Below are 19382 nucleotides of genomic sequence, written 5' to 3' on the forward strand. Positions count from 1 at the left end.
AGTTTCCAAGCATACACGGCCGCTTGGCTCCTGTCAGCCACAGAGTCCCCCGGACGCCTCGGCCCAGCCCTCACGCTGCACCCTGCGGTCACCCACGTGCACATCCCACGAGCCGGCGCTCAGCTCTGGGTCGATACGAGTCTTCAGGACTGCGGGGTCTCAGCTTGGCCTAATCCCACCCTGATCCCAATCACAAAAACCCATGGGGAGTTGAGATGTGAATGGGGTCTAGTGGTTAGAGCAGGGGGACTGGGAGCCAGGACTCCTGGGTTCTCTCCCCAGCTCTAGGAGGGGAGTGGGGTCTAGTGGTTAGAGCAGGGGAGGCTGGGAGCCAGGACTCCTGGGGTCTCTCCCCAGCTCTGGGAGGGGAGTGGGGTCTAGTGGTTAGAGCAGGGGGGGATGGGAGCCAGGACTCCTGGGGTCTCTCCCCAGCTCTGGGAGGGGAGCAGGGTCTAGTGGTTAGAGCAGGGGGGGCTGGGAGCCAGGACTCCTGGGTTCTCTCCCCAGCTCTGGGTGGGGAGTGGGATCTAGTGGTTAGAGCAGGGGGGGCTGGGAGCCAGGACTCCTGGGTTCTATCCCCAGCTCAGGGAGCAGAGTGGAGTCCAGTGGTTAGAGCAGGGGACTAGGCCTCACACTCACAATTGCTTGGTGTGTTGTTTACACCGTTCCTGGCGTGCCCTGGGCACATTCCCAGTTCTCGTGCTGCCCCCTGCAGGCTGTCAGAGGCCCTGGCCTTTGTCATACAGAGGCCCTGGAAGCCTGGGCAGGGGGGTCAGGGCTGGTTTCTGGGCCCGCCTGAGCGGCACATGGTGAGCTAGAAGGAGGCTGAGCCTGGCACAACCAGGGCCCGGGTCAGCGAGGGGTGTGACGTGCTGCGCCCGAGCTGCAAAGGAAGAGATCACGCTGACCCAGACACTGCCACAAGCACACACGACACTGCCACAGCTCCCCAGAGCTCACAAATACACTGACACACACGCACAGCTGAGACACACACAGAGCTCACGAACACACACGGACACTGACACAGCTGCCCAGAGCTCACAAATACACTGACACACACGCACACTGCCATCACGACATACAGCTGAGACACACACAGAGCTCACGAACACACACGGACACTGACACAGCTGCCCAGAGCTCACAAATACACTGACACACACGCACACTGCCATCACGACATACAGCTGAGACACACACAGAGCTCACGAACACACACGGACACTGACACAGCTGCCCAGAGCTCACAAATACACTGACACACATGCACACTGCCATCACGACATACAGCTGAGACACACACAGAGCTCACAAACACACGGGGACACTGACACAGCTGCCCAGAGCTCACAAATACACTGACACACACGCACACTGCCATCACGACATACAGCTGAGACACACACAGAGCTCACAAACACACGGGGACACTGACACTGCTGCCCAGAGGTCTCAAACACACTGACACACACACAGAGACAACCTCATCAAGCTCACTGATACACACACCGAGCTCACAAAATCTCACTAACACAACCGCACCGCACTAACACACAGACACAACTACACCGCGCTAGCGCACACGCAGAGCTAAAAAACCCAGACACACGCAAAGATTACAAGCTCACACAGCTAACCAAGACACAATAACACAAACACTGAGCTAACACACACACACAGCTAACAACCCCGCCCAATTCTCAGCTCCCCAGACACAGATTTCTCTCTCTCCCATCCCCACCCCCCCAAACAAACACAACACAACACATCCCTCCCCCCTCTTCCAAGGAAGGCAGGGTTCACACCTCACCCACCGCAAACACACAGCCACTGCCACAGCGCCCTGCCACGCTCATGCTATAACCCACAAACTCTCTCAGTGACGCACTGGCTGGCGCGTCCGGAAACCCACCCAGTGGCACACCTGTTCTCGCACGCACACCCGGTGTGTTGCTCACACACCTGCTGCACTGTGCACACCCGCTCACACTCACACCTTGACAGTGCACACCCCGGTCACACTCACATGCTCCAGTGGGCACAGCCGGAGAACAACCCCAGGGGCCTTTACCAGGGCCCCGTATGGTGCCCCCCCAAGGAGGTGCCCCAGCCCAGTCCCTGCTTCCCTGGAGCTCAGAGGGGGCCTGGTGCTCCCCAGGAGGGGGGCAAGGCACAGGGGCGTGCCAGGGTTGCAGCATAGGATGTGCACGCTAAGAGGGGTCCCCTTTTCCCCGCCCCCTGCTCCCCAGCTGTATCACTCTCTGCCCTCCCTCCCCCAGGGGGTCGCCTGCCACTAGGGGCAGCCCTGGGGCTTGGTCTGCCAGTTCACTGAGCCACAAAAGGGCCATTCTGCAAAGCTGGGAGAGAGGGCTGTGTTGCAGGGGATAGAGTAGGGGGCTGGGGAGGCAGGACTTTCAGGGGGAATCAAGGGGCTTCTCCCCCGCACACACTTCGAGCCCCCCGGCCTCGCCGGCCAGCCTGTCCCCGCAGCAGGGGTGGGAAGAGGTTGCGTAAATCAGAAACAATGCAGAGAATTCCCCTCCTGCCGCGCAAAGAACAGGCTGTTCTCTGTGAGTTCATCCCTCAGCCTAGATCAGCCACTCCCCGCCCCCCCCCCCCCCGGCCACAAGCACAGCCCCCCCCTTCCTTTCCACCCGCTCCCCCCCCCCCCCTCTCAGCTGGAGGGCTGAAAATCTGAACCAGGAAATGAGCTCAGAGGCCCACGCAGGAACTTCGGGGGGGGGGGGGGCGAGGGTTGATTTTGGGTTTGTAAACAGCCCCTCCACCCCCACCCCCCCACCGTCACTGCCAGGCAATGCAGGCCGCGCAGCACAGGGCCAGCTACACCCAATGGAGTGGTTAGAGCAGGGGGCTGGGTGTCAGGACTCCTGGGTTCTAGTCCCAGCTCTGGGAGGGGAGTGGGGTCCAATGGTTAGAGGTAAGAGGGGGGCCTGGCAGTCAGGAAGCCTGGGTTCCATTCCCAGTTCTGGGCGGTGAAGTGTGGTCTAGTGGTTTAGAGCAGAGAGGTAACAGTCAGGACTCCTGGGTTCTTCTTCTGGCTGTGTGACCTTTCCCTTCTCTGTGCCTCAGTTTCCCCACCTATAAAATGAGGAAAATGCTACTGGCCCACATGCCAGGAGGACGGAACAGGCCTCGTTAGTTATTAACACACAGCACAGGGAGGGAGCGACCCAGGGGGAAGGTATGGGAATGAGATCAGCACCTGGCCTTTGCTCCAGTGGACTCTCTCTAAGTTTACACATGGGGATACCTCGGAGCAGGATCTGTCCTGGTGGAGTTACTCCAGCTTTCACGCTGACGGAAACAGGATCGGAAGCTATAGTCACTCCACTGACATCTGTGTGGCGACTCCTGTTCACACAAAGGTACAACTGAGATCAGAATCTGGCCCGGGTTGCACTGAAGCCAGATGGGGAGTGACTCTGGATTTACATCACTGTGATCAGAATCTGGCCTGGGCTGCACTGAAGACAGTCGGGGAGTGACTCCGGATTTACTCCACTGACTGTGCAATCTGGCCTGGCCTGTCTCCAAAGTGGCTTGGTTCCTTGTTCCCGCCCTGCTGCTGGGTTGGAGCTTGGCAACTGGTTCCTGTTTCCAAGAGCTCACTGCTGTTCCCGGGTTTGGCAGGGAGGGGAGGCCACGCTGGCCTAGGACAGAGCGTTCCCTCCCTGCGAGGGGCTCATCCCTCCTTCCCCCCGCCCAGCCACCGGAAGCAACTTCCCCTCCCTGACCGCGACCAGCGGGAGCGGGGGGCCCCCGGTTCCGGGGCTTCGGCCCTGAAAATTCTGCTGTGATGCAACCTGCCTTTTCCAACCGCAGGAACCTGCCAAGAACTGGACGTCCTCTTCCCGGCCCTGCCGCTGCCGTCTCATTGCAGGAGGGGTTATGGGCACAGACCCCCACAACCGCCCGGGGGAAAACGCCCCGGGAGAGGCGGCCTTGATGCCGGAGGGATTTGAACTCCCCTCCTAGCTGCTCTCCGAGGATATTCATCGGCTGTTAGCAGCAGAGGGAGCTAGGAAACCCAGCTGAGCGATCCCGATCCCAGCCAGAAGGGGGCAGCAGTGCACACACCCCTGGTGCCAGGTGCTGTACAGTTGTATGGCCATTAGTTGTATTACGGTAGCACGTAGGGGCCCATCATGGCACTAGTACCTTCTAGCGCGATTAGGTGTATTACGGTAGCACCTAGGGGCTCGCGTCATGGACCAGGCCCCCATTGTGCCAGGTGCTGTACACACATGGAGCAAAACCCAGATGGGCGGGGCCCAGCTCACACTAGAGGCAGGGGTGGGAGGGGCGGAGGGAGGGGAGGGGGGGCAGAGGACCCCAGAACCCACTCCCCCCTCCCCCTCCCCAGGACCGACCCGCAGGCCACTTACGAAACATGGCATCCAGGCGAACCAGGCAGCTGATGAAGTTGTCGAAGTCCATGTGGCCGTTCTCGTCTGAGTACCTGCGCACGATCATCTGATACAGCTGCTCGTTCAGCCGGAAGCCTGGGGGGAGTGGGGGGAGAGACAGTCACTCCCCATCCACCTGAGACAGCCCTTGTGGGTCCCCGTCCCCCCACCCCCACCGCCAATCCCACCCCTCAGCGGCTCCTTACCCGCCGCCTCGAAGGCGCCTGGCAGCTCGCTGCTCCCGATGGTGCCGGATCGGTCCGTGTCGTACTGTTTGTAGACACACTGGGGGGAGAGGGGGACAAGTTGATTATGGGATAAGAAAGTACCCCCCCAGCACAAACACACAGCCGCTGATTGGGTCTAGGCAGGGAGGGGGACCACAGGCAGAGAGATGGCTGACGTGGGTGAGAGGGGAAGGGAACAGAAGCCGAGATCACCCCCGAGAACAGCAGAGTGGGGAAGGGAAATAAGAAACCACCACCCCACCGCTCAAGTGGCACATGGGGGGCAGGAGGGACACGAGAGAGACACCCCCCCACACTAAAATGGCAGCCCCTCCCCAGAACGCTGGGGGGGAGCGGGGGCGGGGGGAACATCACAGGCAACGCAGCCCCTTAACTCTGCCTCAAGGAGGGGACTGTTTGGATCCCAGCTACCCCCCTGCTGGACACCCCCGGTACCTCTGGCAGGTAGGCAGGGGAGCGGCGCTAGGAATTCTGGGTACCCAAAAGGCAATGCAGCAGCAAAGCCCCCCCCCCACACGAAGGGCTGAACGTGACGCATGTCAATTCCAGCCGGGAAGGCTCCTTAGAGTCCAGTGCTCTTAAAAAGATCCCCGACTGGGATCCCCAAGGTCTCTCGTTTCGCCTCCTGTCCCTACGCCCGGAGGGGGGGTACGGTCGGGTCTCAGCCACGCGTGATAGCCGCCCCCCTCCCCCCACCTCTCTACCTGCCACTTCTTGACGTTCCCCCACAAATACTTGAACTCCTCGAAGCCCAGCTTCCCAGTTGTGTGGCTCTGAAGCGCTCAAGGTCAAGGAACAAAGACTTCGGCCAAAGCCACCCGGGGCCCCGCCAAGCCGTAGGGAGGGGATCCGGCAGCACGGGAGCCTTCAACATGGGTGGAAACAGACCCCCGAGACTCTCACCTGTGCTGGGGGTCTCCCCAGCCAGCATGGAGCTGGGCATACGGAGCCCAGCACAGGGGGCGGATTGGGAGTGTGGCCAGAGCGCACTGCCCTGTGGCTATTCCCTGCCCCCCAGAGCCCATAGGGGGCAGATCGGGAGTGTGGCCAGAGTGCACTGCCCTGTGGCTATTCTCTGCCCCCCAGAGCCCATGGGGGCGGATCGGGGGCACGGCCAGAGCACACTGCCCTGTGGCTATTCTCTGCCCCCTAGGGGGTGGATCAACCAGCCACCCTACCTCACATGAGCGTAGAATCATAGAATATCCGGGTTGGAAGGGACCTCAGGAGGTATCTAGTCCAACCCCCTGCTCAAAGCAGGACCAAACCCAACTAAATCATCCCAGCCAGGGCTTTGTCAAGCCGGGCCTTAAAAACCTCTACGGATGGAGATTCCACCACCTCCCTAGGGAACCCATTCCAGTGCTTCACCACCCTCCTAGTGAAATAGTGTTTCCTAATATCCAACCTGGACCTCCCCCATTGCAACTTGAGACCATTGCTCCTTGTTCTGTCATCTGCCACCACTGAGAACAGCCGAGCTCCATCCTCTTTGGAGCCCCCCTTCAGGTAGCTGAAGGCTGTTATCAAATCCCACCTCATTCTTCTCTTCTGCAGACTAATTAATCCCAGTGGTCCCCACAACCTTCTCTTGCATCTCGGGCTATGCCCTTTGCCCCAGGAAGCCCAGACCCAGTTGATCCTGCCTAGTTCTGGCAGATTAGCTGCTGTGAATGGACCTTTGCATCAGTGGACAGCAAGAGCATAGAAGACCCTGTCCCGAGCACAGCCGGCTGGGGACTGGGTGACCACTGGCCAAAAGCCAGGGGCAATCGCCCCCAGGAGACTCATCTCCTTCCAGGGTCGCAGGGAGGAGGACTGAAACGCACCCTTGTTACAGCAGATCCACAAAGGGATCCGGGTTCTAGGCTTGTTAAGAGTCTGGCTTAGCGAAGTCAACTCTGGGCCCAATCCCCGCTCGTCCCTAGCTGCAGGGCCCGCTCGGGCTAGCCCACGCCCACTTCCTGGAGCGGGCGGAGGGCAGCGTTTTCTAAAGCGGCTGCTGATTTTCGGGTGCTGAAGGCGAGCGGCTCTAGGCCAGATTCCCAGAAAGCACCAGCTGCAGCCGAAGATGAGGGGAGCTGGGGTTGGCAGGTGGATTTTTCCCCGAACCTTATCAGGGGAGACGCCTTCCTCCCTCCATCCCTCATTAAGAGCCCCGGAGCTGCATCCTTTTGAAGAACACAGGATTGGCTGGCTGCCCAAATGGCCTGCCAAGCAAGGAACACGGCTGAGATCCTCCAAAGACATTTCAGCACTCGACCTGTGGGAGTTGATCCTCAGAGTTAGCTAGGTGCTTAACTCCTACGGATGACAGGGGCAGTTAAGGTCCTAAATACCTTTGAAGATCTCGATCTTGTTTGCAGGATATGACTGCTGCGGGATAGATCAGTCACTTTCTCGGGCAGACAGGCCCCTCCTGCCCTCTGCAGGCTGTCATCGGGTGCAAAGTCCCTTGCTTTATGGGCCACATGCTCCCCAATGGGTCAAACTGTGAACCAAAGCACGCCTGGGTAGGTGGAACTCCAGGGGAGTGGGCATGGGACAGTTCACCCCTGGTTTTTCAGGGCCTAGGGCAGTTGGACTACAATCTCACATTTCAAGGAAGGGTACTAGGCCAGGGCTCTGCCCCCAGCAGTGACAAAGCATGAGAGAAACAATATCACGCATCAGCTTTTTGAAACTAACCCTCACACCCACTGCAAAGAGACAGGTCAGAACTTTTATTAGAACAACGATGACAAGAAACCTGGGGGCGAGGTTCTGATCTGTTAAAGCGCCAGAGGAAATCTACCACGTGCTTGTTGATTTCAATGGGAGGCAGTGGATTTACTCCTTGGGGCTTCGAACGCGGCCCCGCTGCTAAATCCACGTTATGGTTTAATTTAAAAAAGGTTTTAGAAAAACACGAATAGGAAATGTTTGATTTCTTTAAAAAAAAAAAAAAAAAAGCCCCAAAGTGTGTGTGAAACTCATTGTCCTTCTTGATTTAGATTTAAAACCACACCTTGTAATTTGAAGAGCCCAAATTCTGCTCCGGGGGGAATTCTGCACCAAAAAATGCTGCCACAGTCTTTTAAAATTCTGCATATTTTATTTGTCAAAATAACACAATATGATCCTGCCAGTTTCAATGATTTGGGGGAATTTATTTCAAAATCCCTGTCAGCAAGTATGTCTGGAACAATACAGAGCGCCAAAAAGATCCCCCCTGGAGTAAAGTTAAAGAAACCCCTGCGCCTGCATGGATCTTCACTGCAGGACCAAGGTCTAAGTCACCCTGGAGTAGGAGAGATGGGGAGGAAGGTAGAGAGCAGATTGGTCAGCTGAGCGAAGGCATCAGCTTAGGGGGGGGTCTGTCCCAAGTCTCTTCCCAGGAAGAGGGGAACGTGCTCCCAAAACCCACTTAGCTGCTCCTAGTCCCCCACTCTTCTTCAGCTCCTTCCCCCTCGGGCTCCTTGCCACAGGGACTGTGCCACCTCAACTGCTCCTCCTATGCTCACTGCCCCCCTCCCTCAAGGCCCAGCCCTATGCCCTCACCTCTCTCTTCCCCTGGAGATTGACTCCCCTTCCCGCCCAGCTCCAACACCCTCCCGGTCACTGGGAGCCCTGTGCACCCTCTGCTTCTTCCCCCCTCCCACCACCACCTCTAGGGACTTGTGCTCCCCCATCCCATCTTCTTTCTTGCTTGCCCCACCCCCAGAGGCCCTAGGGCAGGGGTGGAAACTGACCACGGGAGTTGCAGCCAGAGAATTCCGGCTCCTGGAGGAGGGGACCTGCCTGTGTGGTGCTGCAGGTAAGAGCTCCGCCTTGGGCTGGAGCGTGCGCCGCGAGCTGACCTCTAGTGTGAAACCCGGGGGGGGGGGGGGCAGGTGCCCCCCCCTCCCTAAATGGCGCCCCGGCCAAGGCTCCTCGCAGCTTCCCACAGCTGCTTGCATCAGCCCCACGCCTCTGCAGGGCATGTGCGGCAAGGGGCGCACACTGGGGCTGCACGGAGGTGGGGCATCACCCTGCAGTCCTCCCCCCCTCACCCTGACACAGTGCAAGGGCCAGGCCTGCCCCACAAACACCCCGGTGCCCTGCCCCTCCCCGCTGGGCACATCGCGATAGCGAGCAACAGGGTCAGCGTCTTGCACGCACACCCAGCCCTGCAGCAGTGCCCAGCAGTGATTTACATTTCTCCCAGCTGCTCCCATGTGCCCGCTTGGGACTGCTGCCAGGGAGGGACATGTGATCCCTCTTGTGGCTTCCTTTTCAGAGTCTATCGCTCTGCGGGGAAACAAAACAAAAAAACAATCTCCGGGGAACAGGAATTCTGCACATGCTCAGTGGTGCAGAATTCCCCCCAGGAGTAAAATTCAGCTCCCTGGAGCAAATTGGGAAGGGAGAGAGAAAGTGAAACTGACTAGAAATGGAAAGTGAAACTGACCAAGCTAGAATCAGTCTGACAAATATAGGGAAACAAACGGAATCAAAGTTGTTTTGCTTTAATTCACTCTTTGGATCTGATTCTCCTTTAGGTTTTATGCCAGTCTGACGCAGAGATAATTCTGTTCGTTACTTCTGCTTTACGCTGGTGTGAACGGAATCACAGGCCAGCCCTCTGTTTTAAAGGATCAAAGGCGTTATCATTAACAAGCTTGAAATGAGCTGGAGTCCGATTCCCCTCTCGCTCCACGCAGGTCAGGAGAGAAATGTCTCAAAGGACAGAAGGGTTACAGTGAGGTAAAGTCACTGTGATGGCAGGAGGAAATTAACACCGGGGCTTGTTTTAACTCAATGGCATTTCTTTGACAGGGTTACTGTTTAAGGAAAATAAATAATACACCCACCAACCTGGAAAGCTACAATCCAGCCCATTCACCTGGGGTGGGGGGAAGTTTTAATTTGATGGCAGAGAAAGATTCTGTCTGATCCTCCTCACTTCATTAGCAGCACAATCTCAGGTCTCCTCGACCCCTCCTGAAGTCAAAGGGGAGTGGAGGGGGCTTAGGCCCTGGCAAGGGAGACTTCGGCAAGTAGATCCTGTGCTAGGTGAGTCAGTTTTAGCAGGGCTAATGCGTTCCGAATGTACGTGGGCCAAGCCACCGGGTGGCATAGGCTAGCGTCGCAACAGTGAGTTCGGCGAAGGTCTGATGGCAGCTGAGGATCAGGCCTAGGAGATGTGAGAAAGGTGAGGGGGAAAGGAGGGAACATGAGAACTGGGAGGGGAGGGAAGGAGTAAGACCAGAGGGAGTTAGAGGAGAAAGCGGACCAGGGACGTTCATTTCACTCTCGATACAAACGAGACCATCTACCCAGGCAGGGAATTCAGAGGACCTGAGACAGGCCGTGGGTCAGATGCAAGTTTGTAAAGTTTCACCGGCTGACACAGTGCCGGCCTGGAAACGATCCAAGTCTCCTTCAAACCACGCCGGCTGCCGAGCAGGAGCAACAACTGTGCCAGCGCTGTGGGCTATGGCCCCCCTTGGGCGGGGATCTTGCCGGTGATCTTGTTGGAGCACTCCAGCAGGGCATTGTGGATGTCCTTGGCGCAGGAGATCTGGGATTTGATCATGCTCAGGTACTGGGTGTACGGCAGGCTCTCGGTCTGCACCGCATCGGGTTTGGTGGCCGTCGGCACCAGGTTGGGGGAATGCTTGGTGCTGTCGAAGCTCTGGGACAGGCATTCGTAGGCCAGCCGCTGGAAGGGGAGGGAAACAATGAGCACATGGGGTACGGCCACGCGCCCTCCGGCCTTGGTCAGAGCAATCGTCCCTCTAGCCTCTAACCTGCCCCTGGACAGATCAACATCAATGACCCCTCCCACATCACATTTAGCCTCTTTGCATTCACACCCTTGCCTGTACCCACAGTGCATCTGTGCTCATTTCTCCAAGCCCCACAGCTCCCACCCCCTCCCTTCCCCTTGCTCTGAGCCCTCCCATCGCCCTACTCCCTATGCCTGGGACGTCCTACCACATCATCTTCTGACAGACGCTCCTCTTCCTTCAAAGCCACCTCTCCCAGCCGTCCCCACAACGCCCCCCGCCCCTGGAGGCCGCTGCCCCAGAAAAGGCCTCCTTCACTCGCTCTGCCCTCTACTGCTCAGTCTCCATGGCTCTTCAGGCCTCAGCCTTCCCGCTGAACTCGCCGGGGCAGGGCCCACGTCTTTGTTTACGGCTGCAGAGCCCCGTGTCAATGGCTAAGATCGATACTCCCTAAAGGGATGTGTAGTGACTCCCACGGCAGGGTCCCCTGTAGGGACAAGCCCACAATGCCTAGAACTAACAGTGGAAAACTCCACTGTCTGAACTAAAAGGACCATTAACCATCAAGCCCGCAGCTTGAACTGCTCTGCCTGACCCAGCCACGAGAGGGAGACAGAGCCACATAGTCAGAGCAGGGCAAATGACGGATTTTTTGGCTCTCTGGCAATGCTGAAGTAAAATAAAACAAATAAATAAAATGTAGGTCAAACCAAAAACGAAGGTTGTTTTTTTTTAAACTTCGGCAAATCAAGAACTAAAAAAGGTTAGTTGGGGTCGATCAACGCAGTTTTTAGTAAAATTAAAGGAAATTTTCAGACAGCCACTTGGAATAAAAAACATTTGAAACATTTCAGACGGGGTAGGACTACATCTCCCATGAGGCACCATGTCTCATGGCGCGAGGTGATTGCATCACTGCAGTAGCGGGCAACATGGGAGACGCAGTTTGGTTGCTTCATAGCCTCCTTCTCTATGGGCCGGGCTTTCCGGACAGCCTCCATCTCCCATGATGCACCACAGCCAGCCACTGCAGTGAGGCAATTGCCTCGTGGGTGCATCATGGGACACTGAGTCCAGCTGGGGACGCCCGGCCTATGGAGGAGAATGGGGACATGACGCCATCAAAACTACAACTCCCATGAAGCATTGTAACTCACCAGGCAAAGCTCCAGCTGGTCGCACAGGGCGTAGAACTCCTCCAGGCTCTTGTCGAAGCGCTGCACCAACCCGTCGTTGCTTTTCCTGAAATGACAGGACCCGTGACGAGGCAGCCATGGTACTCGACTCCGAGGAAGGCAGGCAGACCCAAACCCCAGCACCTCCTGGGTCAGGGATGAGGCCCCACAAGAGAGGGCAGACAGAATGGGACCGATCCTCTGCTGGGACTGCTGGTCCCCAGGCTGGGAGTCCCCCCTGTGACCCATGAACCTCAACTGGCAACGGAGACACAAGAATTTCTTGAGTCTGCTATGTACATTCTGGTTCACCAAAGAGCGTCACGTGAGCTCCCACATGAAAGCTGGTGTCCCAGTGCTCATCAATATCATTGGGGAAATGTAGGTGCAGATTCTCTGCATCTATATCTACTCCAAATACATTCTTCAAGTCTGGATCAAGGTACTGGTCACCAGCAACGGTGAAAAACAGGTTTCCTCTCAGACAGGCCCTCTCGATCCATCTACCTGTTAACAAGTACATTGTGCAGGGTCCCATCACTGGCTTGTGGGGATTTAACAGGAAGAGAAAGACAGCACGGGGAGGGACCTTATCGGCTGGATGCACATCAAGGGCTGTTTGACTATCTTTGGGGACGCAGAGAAGACAAGCAGGCACCCTTCACCGAGGAAGAAAAAGGACGGCAGTTTTGTTCCATGAAAAGGGGCCTTTTCTGGCAGCTTGGTTGAAAATGCTGCAGAGAACTTCAGGGGAGATCAAACTTCCGCAGACAGAAGGTTTAACCTGTTGAGTTTAGACTCTCCGAAGCGCGTTAAGGGTTTATTTGATATGTAACCGTGTTTCCAACATCCTCTGAGCTTTGATGATAAACAACTTCTCGCTGTCCCTACCAAGATAGCGGAGTGAGGGGGGGTTGAGCAACGTGCTGGGCCTGAGTGGCATCTTACGAGCGGCTGTGCACGGTTCCTGTGGGAACAGCGGGCCTGGGAGTCTGGGAACGTCCTGGGCCCTCGCCGAGGACTTGGGAGTTGGCGTGTGTCTGCTGCTCCAGAGAGCGCGAGGAGGGCAGGGCTTGTGCTGCCAGAGGCTGGTGGATTCAGGGAGCTGAACCATAGCCGGGCCAGACAAGCTGCTTCACACTAAGGGCAGGTGGTGCTGAGGTGCCTCCCAACCCTGGGTACCCCTGGGGAACATTGCCCCGCCCCAATGCACAGCAAGATGGGGCAATGCCGCCGGATTCCAGAGTATTTACAGTGAAGGGGGTGGGGCAAGCGGACGCGGAAGGGGCGGAGTCTCCAGCAGAGAAACAGAGAGGATGGTAAAGTGGGCTGGAAAGCGTGTATAGCCCACCTCATCTTTAAAGGGGACACGCTAATGAGTCTTGGGGTGACCCCTACAAAGGGCAAACCCTCCCCTCTTCCACACTCCCATCAATATGCCTCCCCCACCGCAGAAGGTCACCTCTTTAGCATGGGGGGGTCCCCCATTCGCTGTCCCCCATTCAGTCCTTGGCCTCTCTGTAACACCTGCCCACGATGGGGCTGGAGTGCCAGCGGGGAGAGTGGGTTTTGTCCATGCGGATGCCCCTTCCAATTAGACCCAGCTAACTCCTGTCACGTGCCCCCCCGTCCTCCAGCAGCTGTCAGGCGGGGGGGGCGTTGGGCCGTTACTCAGCTACGCTGGGATCGAATCAGCACTGATTTGGGGTGACCCATTCAAGTCACCCAGAGCTTCATTCTCCCAGACGGTACCGACAGGAGCCATCAGGTGCCCAGAACGAGGTGCGCCTGCCATCCACGGCCACTTTGGGAAGTTTGGGTACTAGATACCAGAACAACGTTTGACGTTGAGAAGTTTAAAGACCCGGGTGAAAGCCTTCTGGCTCCTGGTTAGAAGCTAGCCCTGCCCGGGGAGGAGGAGAGAGAATACTCACTGCCCGTTATCGATGTTCGTGTTCTGGATGAGATTCTGAGCCGCGATTTTCATCAGGTTCTGGAGGGCGAGAGAAAGCAAGAGTCAGAGGGTGCAAGGTAAGCGACAGGCGCTGCCGCTCCCGCCTTTGCTTGGCTAGCTTTGGGAACGGAGTTGGGACTTGATGCCGTGTTTGGGACCCTCGCAGCCATCACAAGAATCCTGGCTTTGGCAGGAAACAGCCATTAAATATTAAACACCACACTGCGGTGCAGTCCTCTAGGATCTCAAAGCAAATCACTGGCGTTAAACCGAGGCAGGGAGCCATGAAGCCATACATACAACAATAGTTTAGTTCTATAGTATAGACGTATAGAAAGAGACCTTCTAAAAACGTTAACATGTATTACTGGCACGCGAAACCTTAAATTAGAGTGAATAAATGAAGTCTCGGCACAGCACTTCTGAAAGGTTGCCAACCCCTGATATGAACAATACTGCTCTTGTGGATTTGTTAATGCGATTTACATCTAGGGGCTCTAAGTCGGGAAAGACTAACAGGAACTGGAACCAAAACTTCACCAAACTTAGTCCAGGAATTTGCTGAGTCAAATCAGGCCAGATGGTATATTGACAAGAGGAATTTGGGCTAAAGTTCTGTTCCATTTTATCTGAACGTTGCAGTTTCTGAGATGTTGACATTATTATCTAACCCAGTGCTGAGTCATTTACCAGAATCTCAGTCACAAGTGCCTTCTGACATGACACACAGATTCTGCCCTGGTTTCATTCTCCCGAGTTTCTATTTTGGGAGAAGGATGACTCACTTTGCTTTAAAAGTAAATATTTTGTTTTTAAAAAATGCTTTTTTTAAGATGAACCTTTTTAAAAAAGCCCCATGATGCCGGGCAACAAACTCCCTGACTCAAACGGGGGCTGAGAAACGGATGTGAAATCTCGAGGTAGGTTTTAGTTTTTAACAAAGGCCTTCTCTTAATGTTGATTAAGCCTGGAAACTGAAACGTGACATGTAGCGTTTTCCCATGCAGAGGCTCTGGTCAGGCAAGCAAAAGCTACCTCAACCTTTCCCTTTCAATCTCGTTGTTCAATGCCAACACGTAGGTTAGAGCTTCGTAAGATGAGCCTCCATTTCCACGCTCAAAGCACGAGAAGTTGCCGATGGGCAGTTTTAAAGGACATCCATTAGCACCAGACACCGTAGCCACTGATATTAACAGGGCAAGTCACCCACATAAGAACGGCCAGACGAATGGTCCAGCTAGTCCAGTATCCTGTCTACTAACAGTGGCCAATGCCAGATGCTTCAGGAGGAATGACTAGAACAGGGCAATCATCGAGTGATCCATCCCGTTGTCCAATACAAGCTCCTGGCAGTTTAGGGACACCCAGAGCATGAGGTTGTGTCTCTCACCGTCTTAGCTAATAACCATTGATGGATCTATTCTCCATGAACTTGTCTAATTCTTTTTTGAACCCAGTTCTACTTTTGGCGTTCATAGGATCCCATGGCAATGAGTTCCACAGGTTGACTCTGCGTTGGGTGAAGAAATACTTCCTTTGGTTGGTTTTGCTGCCTATTAATTTCATCGGGTGACCCCTGGTTCTTGTGTTATGAGATGGACTAAACAACACTGCCCTCCCTAGTCACTTTCTCTACACCAGTCATTTGCTCAACCCACCACCACACAGCAATTGGCTCAGGCTTTCTGCAGACTCAGTTGGACTTCACTAAATTGGTTGCACTTGCTTCCTGTTCTGAAGGTTTTCTCAGCAACTGTAGCAGCTAGAGACTTACTTTGGTCAATTAAACGTAAGAACGGCCAGACTGGGTCAGACCAAAGGTCCATCTCGCCCAGTGTCCTGTCTTCCGACAGTGGCCAATGCCAGGTGCCCCAGAGGGAATGAACAGAACAGGTGATCATCAAGTGATCCATCCCCTGTCGCTCATTCCCAGCTTCTGGCAAACAGAGGCTAGGGACATCATCCCTGACCATTCTGGCTAATAACCACTGATGGACCTGTCCTCCATGGATTTATCTCAGTAGTTCTAAAACTTTTGTACTGGTGACCCCTTTCACATAGCAAGCCTCTGAGTGTGACCCCCCCCTTATCAATTAAAAACATTTTTTTATATATTTATCATCATTATAAATGCTGGAGGCAAAGCGGCGTTTGGGGTGGAGGCGGACAACTCGGGATCCCCCCATGTAATAACCTCGTGACCCCCTGAGGGGTCCCGACCCCCAGTTTGGGAACCCCTGACTTATATAGTTCTTTTTGAACCTGTTATAGTCTTGGCCTTCACAACATCCTCTGGCAAAGAGTTTCACAGGTTGACTGCGTGAAGACATAAGTTCTTTTGTTTGGCCTGGTCCCCACTAGCCCCCCACTTCGGACTAAGGTACGCAAATTCAGCTACGTTAATAACGTAGCTGAATTCGAAGTACCTTAGTCCGAATTTACCGCGGGTCCAGACGCAGCAGGGAGGCTCCCCCGTCGATGCCACGTACTCCTCTCGCCGAGCTGGAGTACCGGCGTCGACGGCAAGCACTTCCGGGATCGATCGGGGATCCATTTATCGCGTCTAAACCAGACGCGATAAATCGATCCCAGAACATCGATTGCATGCCGCCGGACCCTCCGGTAAGTGTAGACGTACCCTTAGTTTTAAACCCACTGCTTATTAATTTCATTTGGTGACCCCTAGTTCTTGTGTTATGAGAAGCAGTAAATAACACTCCCTTATTTACTTTCTCCACACCAGTCATGATTTTATAGACCTCTATCATATCCCCCCTTAGTCGTCTCTTTTCCAAGCTGAAAAGTCCCAATCTTATTAATCTCTCCTCATACGGAAGCCATTCCATACCCCTAATCATTTTTGTTGTCCTTTTCTGAACCTTTTCCCACTCCAATATAGCTTTTTTGAGATGGGGCGACCACATCTGCACACAGTATTCAAGATGTGGGCGTACCATGGATTTATATAGAGGCAACAGGACATTTTCTGTCTTCTTATCGATCCCTTTCTTAATGATTCCCAACATTCTGTTCACTTTTTTGACTGCCGCTGAACATTGAGGAACTGGAGAAAAACTGGGAGGGATCCCACTCCTAGCTAGTCCTTCGTACCCCTCCAGGGGGCACACCCAACTCCTTGGGAAACAATGCAATAAGGAACAGACTGTTCCGACTCTCAGTCTACTTTATTATTACAACACAGAACACTCCACTGTGTAACCAGTTCTGGCACAACTGCCTCCAACGTCAATATTGACGAGAGGCAGGCTGGTTTCTGGCTGTCTTTTGCCTGGATCCTTGCCAATCGCCTGCAACCATGGTATTGTGATCTCGCTTTATAAGGGCAAGGGTCTGACGGGCGAATGTAAGAGGTACAGGCCGATCACCTTGCTGTCCGTGCCAGGGAATGGGCGTGTGCACATTCTGCCGGCGTGTTTGGAGCCCCGGCTACATCTGAAGCGTCGGCCCAAACACTCAGGCTTTACCGGGAACAGGTCCACATTAGACACTATTTTCACCCTCCGCTTGTTGTCGGAGGTACAATGCGAGTTCAAGAAGCCCCTGCACGTGGTGTACGTCAATCTTAAGCTTGCGTTTGATTCAGTTGACCAAGTCGGGCTATGGAAGGCCTTAAAGGGCATAGGTGTCCCAGCCACTCTACGGGACTTGATTAGAAAGCTGCATAACGGAACCACTGCCTGTGTACGTCTGGGTGAATCGGATGTCGGCACCTTTTAAATCGGTATCTGGTATCAGGACGGGCTGAGTCTCGGCCCCTGTGCTCTTTTGCCGGGCAATGGGTCTCATAAAGCAGCTTTCCGTCTGGTCCCGGGGCATTCAGATCAGTGATCTCTCGCTCTCAGACCTTGCCTCTGCTGATGACGTGGTTCTCCTAGTATAGAGTGAGGTACTCCAGCAAACGGAGGAGTTGGCGGCCAAGGTCAGCCTCCGTGTTCCGTGGCCAAAGATGAAGATGCAAAACTTAGGATCAGGTCCACCCACGACTCCAATCGTTTTGAATAATGAAACTGCCGAAGCAGTCTCCAGCTTTTGGTATTTGGGTTTGATACTCAACAGCCACTCCAGCTCTCACCCAGGGGTTCTTCACCGGACTGGCATCGCAGCGTCTGCCAAGGGTCATTTACAACGAATAGGGAATCAACATCACCTTGGCACGACAACCAAGTTCAGATCTATTCGAACTGTATCCTCTCCGTACAGTTGTGAAACATGGACGCTATATCGCTCAGACTGGGCAAAGCTGGAGTCTCTTCACACAAAATGCCAACATTGTATATTGTGTATAAAGCGGAATGATTTTTACGTTTACAGTCGCTCTGGTTTACAGACTTCTGGGGCCATACATCTTACACTTTTCTGACATGTTGCCAGAATGCCGCGAGACATTCCGGTGAACGCCATTCTCCGGGTGGCTTATAACATCTGGGACAAAATCCCACCAACCGAGGGGTGGAGGCAGCTCACAGGCAGACCCCCTATTCAATGGGAGCATTAAGTCTGTTCCGACATTGGACGTTCAGCCTGTGAAGCCCTTGCGACCACACAGGAACAAACCAAATGGCAAACGATCGCGACGACCAACTGTTTATCTAAGCATTGTAAGCGGCTGGCTTTCTGGTTAAGGCACTGGAATGAATCTGGATTCTCTTCCTGCCTCTGCTACAGATGCCCTGTGTGCCTGTGGACAAGTCACTTACCCTCTAACCGGGCAAACACCCCCTCACGTATTTTGGGCACCCAGGAAATGCCTTGCTACTGGAATCAAGGGGGTTATTCCCAGGCTTATGGTGAAGCACATGCCTGCAGCATCAGGGCATTAACCTCGCTGGGCCTCACTCCACCATCTGCTGGAATGAGCTGATGATGCTTCTCTCCTCCTACCAGTTGTCTCTGTAGTCGGACTGGGAGCCCTTGGGGGGCAGAGACTGCCTCTCCCTAGGTCTGCCTGGCACAATGGAGGCCTGGATATGAGTGACGGTGGCTCTAGGCGCGACTGTAATACACCTAGTAAATAGTGAGTTACCGTTTCATCCAACACACGGTGCGGCAGGTTAAAGGGCACCGCAGCCATGCTCCCACCCTGTGCAACGCAGAAATGGCCCCCGCCGTGCTCATCAGCACATAGCCCCACTGAACAGCCTTAACTCTGCCCACCCCAGCAGCAGCTACTGCCCCCACCTCCTCCCATCCACAGCAACCCCCCGCCCGCCCACCCCTCTCAGGCATGCCCAACCCCCATGGGCCCCACCCCTGCCCCATATACCTCCACCACCGCCCCCGTAAGCTCCACCTCCACCCCGTCAGGCCACACCCCCTCCTGTTTAGACCTCCCCCCTCAACTCCAGCTGCAGGCCCCGCCCCCTTTCCCCTGGCCCCGCCCCCTTTCCCCATGCCCCGCCCCTTTCCCCTGGCCCCGCCCCCACCTGCAGACTCTCCTTCAGCTGCGGGATCAGCATCTTGTAGCGCTGCACGGGGTCGAAGTCCTGCGCCTGCGCGGCGGCCTGGGCCTGGGCCTGCGCGGCCGCCTGAGTCTGCAGCTGGGGCTGCTGCCCCGGGCCCGCCTGGAGCGTGAGCTGCGGCCCGGGCGCCGGGGCCTGCGCCGGGGCCTGCTGCGGCTGCTGGGGGGCCGCCATCTTCCCTAGCAACTACGGCTTCCTCCCGACATGCACCGCGGCCCCCTCGCACCAGGGACAGCGGCTCCCGGCATGCACCGCGCCTACCACGCCCCCCCTCCCCGAACTCCGATTCCCAGGGTGCACCACGCGCGCCCGACCCATACAGTGACTACAGTTCCCAGCATGCAT

At 55.4% G+C, this 19382-nt stretch overlaps 2 protein-coding genes across 2 annotated transcripts in view; both read right to left on the reverse strand.

The window, feature by feature from the left end:
• The window catches only part of LOC128826376 (calpain small subunit 1-like), a 35003-nt gene extending 29382 nt beyond the window's left edge, over nucleotides 1-5621 (reverse strand). Inside the window, exons 1-4 of the mRNA XM_054009625.1 lie at nucleotides 5582-5621; nucleotides 5383-5459; nucleotides 4637-4715; nucleotides 4410-4526 (exon numbers count right to left, since the gene is read on the reverse strand). Coding sequence (XP_053865600.1) covers nucleotides 4410-4526; nucleotides 4637-4715; nucleotides 5383-5459; nucleotides 5582-5621 — 313 coding nt within the window. The remainder of the gene's footprint in view (nucleotides 1-4409; nucleotides 4527-4636; nucleotides 4716-5382; nucleotides 5460-5581) is intronic.
• A 3528-nt stretch (nucleotides 5622-9149) lies between these two features.
• MED29 (mediator complex subunit 29) lies at nucleotides 9150-19232 on the reverse strand. The gene is made up of 4 exons (XM_054009830.1): nucleotides 19002-19232; nucleotides 13538-13596; nucleotides 11586-11670; nucleotides 9150-10361 (listed from the first exon to the last, which is right to left on the reverse strand). The coding sequence occupies exons 1-4, from the start codon at nucleotides 19209-19211 to the stop codon at nucleotides 10134-10136; spliced, it is 582 nt and encodes a 193-aa protein (XP_053865805.1). The 5' UTR covers nucleotides 19212-19232; the 3' UTR covers nucleotides 9150-10133.
• Between the last annotated feature and the right edge of the window lie 150 nt (nucleotides 19233-19382).

This window comes from Malaclemys terrapin, chromosome 20 (genome assembly GCF_027887155.1).
Source record: "Malaclemys terrapin pileata isolate rMalTer1 chromosome 20, rMalTer1.hap1, whole genome shotgun sequence".
In the NCBI taxonomy this organism is placed as follows: domain Eukaryota; kingdom Metazoa; phylum Chordata; order Testudines; family Emydidae; genus Malaclemys; species Malaclemys terrapin.